Source organism: Oreochromis niloticus, linkage group LG22, assembly GCF_001858045.2.
Source record: "Oreochromis niloticus isolate F11D_XX linkage group LG22, O_niloticus_UMD_NMBU, whole genome shotgun sequence".
Lineage (NCBI taxonomy): Eukaryota > Metazoa > Chordata > Actinopteri > Cichliformes > Cichlidae > Oreochromis > Oreochromis niloticus.
The window spans coordinates 39,065,617-39,075,572 of record NC_031985.2 but is presented as its reverse complement, the minus strand read 5'-3'; the positions used below and the strand labels follow the sequence as shown (position 1 = coordinate 39,075,572).

Genomic DNA, 9,956 nt, shown 5'->3' with positions numbered 1-9,956 from the left:
CCTCCTCCCACTGGTTCTTAGTGGGCGAGTGGGGCCTTGAGGGGTGGTGATGCTCCTCCTTAATTCAGCCATCTCCTCTCTCAGCAGCCTGACCGTTTCATGCAGCTCTGACTCTCGGGAAGCAGCTACAACAGGTGTTCTGCGGCTCTTGGGTTTCACCACTTCAGCTGATTGCTCTTGAGTCCCCAACCTAGTTTCGGCTACACCCAGACCCAATTGACTGGCTGGCCTTTCCGTCTGGAGTTCATTTACTTTTGCAGATTTGCTGCCTGTAGTTTTCTTTTGCTTCAGTTGCCTTTCTGATTCAACACTAGCTGCTTCATTCATCTTATCAATGAGGGTTTCATCTGTCACCTGAGGGTCATCCAGATAGGGCTTGAGCTGAAACTTGATAGGGTCACTCAGTAGCCCAGTACTAACTGACCTCAAGAATTTCTTCTGGATGAGCTCAGGGCTGTATTGTTCATCGGACCCTGTGTCTTCCGATGCGAGCAGCAGCCTCTCTTTTAACTCAATTGCTCTGAAAAGGAAGTTTTGGGGAGACTCACGACTGTCTTGTGTGACGTTCACTAGTCTGTGATACAAATCTGTGGTGCTGTCTTCTTTAAAATGCCCCTTTAATATGGCCTTCAATTGCGGGAGGGTGAGGTCACGTTTTATCTCAAGCATGTCTCTAAGACTCAAACCTGGGCTGACAGACTTCACCACAGCCTCTATAACCTCCACTTCACTGTGTCCTTTGTTCAGACCTCTGTCAATCTGATGCATCAGGTTGGTGTATGAGAGTCTGTCCTTTTGGCCCTTCTCCCCAATTTGACCACAGATCTTGAATTCCCTCCTTATCGTCACTTCCGAAAGGCGGTTGGCTGCGACAGGAAACACATTTTGTGGGGTGGTTGGCTGACTTGGTGGTGTCCTCTCCACCCTTTCACTCAGCCTCCTAATTTCTTCCTGCAGCGCTTCGCTGTTTCTCTGGAGCTGTGCGTATCTCTCTGCTAAATTAACTTCTTCCCTTGTTTCCTGAGTTCCCTGTGGCGAGCTTGTTGTATTTCCTCCACTTTCTGTGTTTCTGGTGCTCCCTATCGCTGGGTCGACACTTTCTAACATTTTCTTTAGATAGTAGAGTGCAACATCCTGCTCTTCATCATTAATAACCTTGTCCATAGATTCTGTAATTAATTCTATTAACGCTCGTCTTGTTGTGACATTTCCACTAGGGATTTTAGCTTCAGCACACACCCCTTTGAGTTGGTCGAGTTGTAGGTTCCAGAGTGTTTGGGACACAGTCTCTGCCAGCTCCTCGAGGTCCATCGTGGTTGCTGTAGCCACGCCCCTTCCTTATTTTCATCACGCTGGACACAACGTTAATAATCCCAGCGGTGCCTCCAATATTTGTTGCACACTTGGACAAATGACACTTCCAGGCGTGCATGAGTTCAGAATCGTTCTTTTTACTTGCTCATTTGCAACTGCAAATACAACACACAAACACTTCAGTTAGCGTAGCTGCACTCTGCAGGCTATCTGTGCAGTAAAACACACAGGACCCCAAAGCTGCCCGATTCAGTGCCTGCGCGAGCACCACCCATGGGAATCATCATTGATCAGAATATCGTAGCTGGATTGCCAGTGAGCACCGTATGTGTCAGAAATAGTAATAAAGAACTGAATGCATAACATAACAATGATAAGAATGCATGAAATTATGGAGGGGGGGGGGCAATATCTATTCCAATACTTTCATCTGTGTCCACCCACTACATGAGTCCCACATGAGCCAAGGCATAAGACGGTAGATAGCAGGGAGAACACACGGAATGAAACACGGTAGAATCACAGACGGACCAGCGACTACAACACAAGAAGACATGACTTAAATACACACAGAAGAACACAGGGAGATTACACACAGGTGGGGAACACAGCTGGAAATAATAAGGGCTAACGAGACAGGGAGAGAAGTAAAACTGAACACGCTGACATCACACATAAACATGAACCTTCAAAGTAAAACAGGAAACAAGACACACTTCACTAAGACAAGGACTAGACAGAGAGAGACAGACTAGACACTGAACTAAACCTACACTAAACATGAGACACAACCCTAAGAACTAATCCCTCACCAGAATAACTAAAACATAGATTTATCATAATAATCAAAGCACCAGAGAAACCAAAAACAATCCATAATGCAAATATAAACCAAAATATAAGAACTCAAAAGCTGACTCAGAACCGTGACATTGATTCTACATTGTTACTGATTTGATGTTCTACTAAGTGGTTTTAATAAAAAATAGGCAAACATTTGTTCCTTTATTCAACTTTTGAACAGTGGTACTTAGTAAGTACATATTCAGTAAATGCAAATTATTTACATGGCAATGCACTTCAGGCACAAATGTAGACCCTCTAAATACAACATTATGGGTTATTCAGAACAGAACTATGCTTGGAGAAATATTTTCCCATCAGTTGAGACAACTCCTCCACAGTAGCAGGTGGGATTTTTCTTTGGGGACGGCTTCTTTTACCTGTCACTATGGATGGTCTGTTTATGTTTTGATTGAGAGACTTTTTTGGGCAGCTGAAGAGGAGAAGTCTATCTTATGGCCAACCTCTGACTGTATCTTGGTCATATTACCCAGCAGAACCCAGTATGCAGGTTCATCTGTAACAGTCCTTGTGCCACGGATCAACACAGTTGCTTCTACTTTAAACAGAAGAGCAGCGACATGGCTGCAGGTCTCTGCGACTGCGGCCATACAGGTGCAGTGGGCGGCTTCAACCTTCCCTGTGATGCTCACAGTGACCCATGGCTGCAATGCTGGTTCATTCAGTCTTTGAGAGTGCAGTACCTGAAACACACACAGACAAAGTTAATTTAAACACAAGGACTTTAATGAGCCAAGGCCGACATAAATGTGTTTTATCTACATTCAAATCCATTCATCATAAATGTAACAAATAAAGTGTTTAGAAAGTTAGCACATACATGTAATCTTTTATCTTTTTATGTATCCATCTATAGAATGCTGCCTGTTATATTCTAAATCTGCCTGATTTTTGGGGGGGGGTTTTAGAAACCAGCCAGCAAAAAATAAACCTAAAGTATGTAATGCAAGGATGCAGTCAGATGGAGAAAGCATAAAGTTCGACTTTAAGTGACAATTCTGGACACCTAATAAGATAAGGAGATTCTGCAGGTCATTAATCAATGTATAAAACTAAAACAGAATGTATTTTTAGTGACACAGGACACAAACAAGGAAGCAAGATGTATAATTAGGATCATTTATAATAAATATGAATTAATTAGTGCAATTTCTTTAACCATAGAGAATAACTAAATCATTGAGGACAATGTCACATCAATGCACTGAACTCACTATGTTATCCCTCTAACAGCCTCCACGTGTTCTCACTGTAATTTCCCCCTCATGAATGAATTAATGCTGCACTAATCTGAATGTTCGGGGGGAAATCAAACGCATTTTACTGGCAGTACTCAAGCTGACTTACCTTTGTTTGAATGACGGCGTATTCACGACGTGGAGTCTTAAAAATAGTCAAATCTTGTACCCAGTCCTTGGTGAATTGGATGTGCGCCTCGAGAGACTTGCAAAATTGCAAAATTGGTTCGCCATGTATGCGCTGACTCCACAGACAAGGTACGAGAATATATCAGGCTGAGTCAATAGCGGTTGGTCTTCGGGGTTTCTACTCCACTGCCGTATTTCATATGGGGCCACATTTCCAATGCAGGGTATTTTTTGCAAGTACCGTCTCTTTGCATCCGGACGCAATCTGTCTCTGTACCGTCCTTTTTCTTTTGAGCTGCTTTTAAGTGTGGTTCGTAGCAATCTTCCTTCCAACACAGTGTGTTTGTTTTGATTCATGGCCTGCCAATATGGTGCCGCGCTCCCACAATGCATTGCGGCGTTACGTCAACTCCAAAGTCATATACATTCAGTAAGCCCATTGATGTCCTCGGCGTGAGGCTCACAGAGTGTCTCCCGGTCAGTCACCTCAAAACAGCCCTGTAGTTCTGCTAAGGCCTCCTCTGACCACCTCCTAATGCTCCTCGTGGTCACAGGTTCCCTCCTCACAATTGGCACATAGCGTGGGGTGAGGTGAATCAGGTTGTGATCTGACCTTCCAAGTGTGGGGAGGGAGGAGGAGCTATATGCATCCTTGACATTAGCATACAGTAGGTCTAAGATTCTCTCCCCCCTGGTGGGACAGGCCACATATTGTTTGAATGTTGGTAGTGTATTGTCCAGTGTGACATGGTTAAAGTCACCCGAGATCACCATGACGGCACTCGGGTGCTGAGTCTGTAACCGAGCTATGGCAGAGTGGATAGTGTCACATGCAGCTGTGGGGTTAGCAGAGGGAGGAACATAAACAGCCACCAAGATGACATGAGAGAATTCCCTGGGTAAATAATACGGCCTGAGTCCAACAGCACACAGTTCAATGTCCGGGCAGCAAATCCTTTCTTTAATTGTTATGTGGGCAGGGTTACACCACCGGTTGTTAACAAAAACAGCAAGCCCACCTCCTTTCCGCTTACCGCTAGTGATGCTGTCCCTGTCAGCTCGAACAGTGTGGAAGCCTTCCATGGAAGCATTGTCATCGGGAATATTCTGGTGCATCCATGATTCGGTGAAACACATCAAGCTACACTCACGGTATTCCCTCTGACTCCGTACCAGCACTGACAGCTCATCAATTTTATTTGATAACAAGCGCACATTTCCCATTACGATAGACGGCAGACACGGTTTGTGCCTCCTCCTCACTTCGAGCCTCAGTTGTCTCGTCGTCTCCTTCCTTCTCCTCTTCTGTCTTCCACCCCTGCATCCCCAATGTGTTTTCCTCCAGATTTCAGCCGGTACATCTGTGGGTCTGACGGATACACCGGCCGGCATCAGGGCGATCAGGTGATCTCTAGAATAAACAGTCCGTGCAGTATGTAGGAGTTGTGCCACAGTCCCGTTCCTCTATAAAAGTAACAGTTCCGCAGCCACCAGCGGAACAAAATCTCTCTCAATCCACATGATTGTGCGAAAGATAATAAACAGATGAAATTACAAGTAAGGGAAAAAAAAGAATAAGTAAAAGCTAAACTACAACTTCCTGCATTGTATTCCATTTTTATTAAAATTTTACATAGCATCCAAACAGTTTGGGAATTGGGTTCTACTTATCCTGTGTCGACATGGCATTTCCTTGCAGCTCTTAATAGGAAAACATACCATAGGTAAACATTGTGGTGAATATTTTCCTAAGGACTATATAAAGTGTTTGGGGGTTGTTTTCAGAAAAGGTAAGCTGGGTCATCTGTTCTTTGGGGTTTTATCAGTTTTTCTTGTATCAATTAGTTTCTATTATTAGTATTATTTACCCAATTATCCAAATAACATTCACTCATCAATATGTCAAAGTCTTGCTGATGCTTTTGAGAAGTTGTCAAGATACCTGGTTTTTCATTTAGACTCAAAAGCTAAATATTGTGTGTCAAACCAGGACATGGGGCAGGGTAAATTGGATTACACATGTTCACAGACAGTCTCCTGTACTTCGAGGGAAGGATTCTTTTGGGAATATTGCCGATGTTACTTTACACAGGTTGGTGTTATTCACACAGCAGTCACTGGCTACTGCAGAGGCATCCTGCAACTTCTTAACAGTCTCCTTCAAGACAACTTTCTTCCTTCATTGTGGGAAGAAAGAAGGGGTAAAACACTGCAAGAATAATTCATGAGGTTTAATTTTAGAAGTATAACTCATACTGCTGTATGCTGTGGATAGAAACCACAGAGCCACCAAGCACAAGTTGAATAAAAATAGCATTAAAAACAGCAAGATGGTGCATAGAGAATTGACAGTTTAATAGAACCGCTCTCATGCACCCTGCAGTAAGGAGTGCTCATTCTTTTGTTTGTTTTGTTGTAATTCAGCTTCAGCTCGGTTGAAACCTAACAGTGTTAGTCTAGAAATATAAGGATAATAATAAGAATTTATTTCATTTTGATTATGCAGAAAATGCATGAAGATATGCACAAATCTGAATATTTAATTTAGTATATTCACAAAAACCTGAGCTTCTAGTTTATTGCACATAGCACTGCATCCTTTTAAGTGTTGTGTCCTTGTTGGTGAGGTGCACACCCTGCAGTACAGGTCATTTTAGTTTAAGTGAGATTAGTTTTATTTTTAATTAATAGTTTTACATGTTTTATCGTCTCAATTTGAATGTAAATTTACAAAATGTACTTACTTGTAATGTCTCCTACAGGGACAGCTCCATCCATGAACTTCCTCTGTGGTCTTCCTCACTCCTGCCTGGCAGCTCCATATTCAACATCCTGTGTCATCAGAAAAGAGGCAAATACTTGTTCACAGCACTGCAACTCTACATTTTTGTTTCTTTATCTGACAACCACAAAATGTAAAGGGCAGAAATCTTGATCACCTTACATAGCTGAGAGAAAATCAGTTGAGGCACGTACTGCAATGGTTTGTACACTCCAGCTGTGGCCAAGTGTTTGCTCAAAGGGGGTTGTTTGATTGTTGAGGTTTTCTCCGTATTTACCATCAATATAGTTCATTCTGTATGTAATTACTAATAGGTTATATTCTATTGAATTTGTTTTTCTTTCTTTGCCTCTGACACATTCATTCACCCACCAAAATCACTGAATGTAGGTGTTCCAATCACTTCCATGGCCACAGGAATCATAATTCAAGCACACAGGCATGCAGACTGCTTCTATAAACATTTGCTGTCTCAGTGAATTCCAGTGTGGTACAGTGATAGGATGCCACCTGTGAATATGCCTTGCTACTAAATACTTCACAGTTAACTGTCAGTGGTATCAAAAGACAGTGGTGATTGGGAACAAAACCAATTCAGCCACAAAGTGTTAGGCCATGTGAAATCACAGAGCAGGGTCAGCTGGTGCGTAGGGCACAGAGTTTGCCAACTTTTTACAGACAGGATCACTACAGACCTCCAAACGTTATGTGGCCTTTAGATTAGCTCAAGAACAGTGCATAGAAGGCCACCACTGGACTCTAGAGCAGTGAAGATGTGTTCTCTGGAGTGATGTATCACACTTCACTGACAATCCAATGAACAAGTCTGGGTGTGGCAGCTGCTTGGACAGCAGTACTTGTCTGACTTACACTGTGCCAAGTGTAAAGTTTGATGGAGGGGGGGTTATGGTGCGCGGCTGGTTTTTGGGGGGCTTGGCCTCTTAGTTCCAGTGAAAGGAGCTCTTAATGCTTCAGCATACCAAGACATTATGGACAATTTCATGCTCCCAACTTTTTAGGAACAGTTTGGAGATGTCCCCTACCTTTTCCAACATGACTGCACACCAGAACACAAAGCAAGCTCCCAGATAGAGAATAAAATCATGGATGAGGGAGTTTAGTGTAGATGAACGTGACTGGCCTGCACAAACTCCTGACCTCAAGCCAATAGCACAAAAATCTGATAAACACACAGCTAAACCTGGTGGAAATATTTTTTACAATGTCATGTATATCAATGGAGTGCTGACATGTCTCAGAGACAGTTCAATAGTCTTGAATGGCAATACAAGCACTGTCAAACTCATCCATCTTAATCTTGAAGAGCATCAAAATGCAACCTTCTTCATGCACACTGAAATAGTTTACGTGTGAGTGTATACACACACACACGCCTGCAGAAAATGTCAGTACTAGTGGGACTGCATGTTTTGAGTTTCTGCAGTTTTGGGGGTTTTCCTCATTTTTTTTATTATCTTTGTAGTTTAGGTTCATTCTGGGTTAAGGTGTAATTTGTGTTTCAGCCCGATCATCTTCTGGTTTATGTATTACTTTCCTCTGAGTTTTCTAGTTCATGGTTTCTTGTTTGATTATGTCATCATTTTGTCTCTGGCCTTGTCCTCAGTGTCTCCTGTGCATGTCAGGCTTGTCTCAGGTTCATATGTCTTAGTCCCGGTTTGTTGCTTTTTTATTTTGATTGTCCGTCATTTCATGTTTGTCGTGTTCAGTTTTGCTTCCGTGTCTCGTTAGTTTGTATTCACCTGTGTACTCTCCCCATCTCATGTGTGTATTGAAGTCCTTTCATTTTCTTCTGCTCATTGTCGCATCCTCACGTCCTCATACTTGCATGTGCTCCTGTAGATTTGGTTTTCCCAGATTTTGTGACCTGTATTATTTTGTGCTTAGTTTAAGTTATTTTCATCAGTAAAGCTGTCTTTTAGTTTACTTGGACATGGAGCAGAAGACCACAGCTGTAATAAATGTGGCAGTGCCGGTATACCACAACATCAGAAAGGAGTACTTTGGGCTGAAGGAAAAACTGAAACACATGTGGATGTAAAGTCTAAAGTGGTGCCAGTGGTAATAGGTACTAGGAACTGTGACCTCAGACATCAGTTTTATTTAACTTTCCTGCTTTGGCTGAAAAATTGAAGCTATATTCAAAGACACAGTAACTGTTAAGCTTCAGCTTAAAAGAACAGGGATTCATTCGAACCCCTAAAAGAGAGAGGGGGGGGGAAAGCAAGAGGACAGTGCCCCTAACAAACCACATAAACTAATCTCATAAACAAAATTTTTTTCATAGATATGTGGTCCTCACAGGACAACCACCACAAACATGTGATTTATAGAATATGATGCTGAATATTAAACAGAAATTGTGTTTAAAATGGGAACAACATTTTACATTTTTGCTTCCCAAGACTACCTTTCAGATACCAATTTTCAGGTATCTGAAAATTGTAATTAAGTTCAATTTAAGTGTCATTTTTTTCTGACTACTTTTTACTGTCACTCCGTACATTTTTAAACAAATATCTGTACTTTCTACTCCTTACATTTTTAAAACAGGCTCACTGCATTTTGGTTTGACACATTTTGGGAGAGTTAATATTTCATCACTGCCAGCCTTCAAACATGAAACCGATTTGAGCGTAAACAGTAACACATGAAAGGTTTGTGTAATAATCACCAGTGGGTGTCACATGAAAAGAGATGACATGTACCAAAGTCAGGGGTTAAAAGTGGGTTTGTTGTTTTTGCCACAGCACTGGAACTACTGCGGGTGTCTGTAAGTGGCGGTTACGGTACTTCAGGATCCAACTGGTGGTACTGAAGAGAAGCGAGCATAAAGGAAGTGACTTTTTTTAAGTGGCAGCTAATTTTAAATGGAACAAAAACTGTTTGTGTGCAGTTTGTCACACAGTGTGTTGCAGCTAAAGGTTCGGCTGCTGTAGTTCACAGGGAGAGAAGAAAGAGAGCTAACTTCACTCAGAGATGGAGAAAGATAAGAAAGACAGGAGAGGAAGAAGAGAGATTAGATTTGCTGCACAGTGGCTGTGGTTTCACGGACAGTTAGGTCACATCCAGTGTCGCAGAGATTCATATGAATTTTAGCTGATGATGCTGAGATCCATTGACTGAATTCTACATTCATACCAACTTTATACCATCTAGAAAACAGACGGCATAAACAGTGTACTGTCAGTGTAGAGGGTGGAAATGAGCCAGGACAGCTCAGGAAACATCTGCTCACATCTGGATGAATTCATGTGTGTACATCTGATCAGCTGATCACAGCCTGTACACTAAGAAAATCTACTCGATAGAAATTATTGTGAGTTTGATTCTTTCCCACGCTGAGCCATTACAACCATTTTTAGGTTTCCCCACCTGCTGAATCCACTTTAACTGTTCACATATTCAAGTTTAGAGGCAAAGTGATATGTAAAATCATATATATGTATGTATATATATATATATATATATATATGTATGTATGTATGATTTTCCTTTTTTTCATCAGATTCAAGCTGAGTATAATTAAAATGAAAAAAAGTCAAACTAAAGTTTGTATTCCCATCTACTGATATTCATCTATTATTATATTAACATAGCACCAGATTCTG

At 41.8% G+C, this 9,956-nt stretch overlaps 1 protein-coding gene across 2 annotated transcripts in view; it reads right to left on the bottom strand.

Annotated features, from left to right (window-relative positions):
* Positions 1-605: 605 nt before the first annotated feature.
* The window catches only part of LOC112843545 (uncharacterized), an 85,207-nt gene continuing 75,856 nt past the window's right edge, over positions 606-9,956 (bottom strand). Inside the window, exons 2-3 of one of the 2 annotated variants that reach the window (XR_003215966.1) lie at positions 6,290-6,377; positions 606-2,861 (exon numbers count right to left, since the gene is read on the bottom strand). Coding sequence is in view for 1 of the 2 variants with exons in the window: in XM_025902411.1 (XP_025758196.1) it covers positions 3,963-4,937 (975 nt within the window). In the remaining variant the exon portion in view is untranslated. Of the gene's footprint in view, positions 2,862-3,525; positions 4,997-6,289; positions 6,378-9,956 lie in introns of those variants that run through there. The other variant, XM_025902411.1, reaches the window with a different exon arrangement.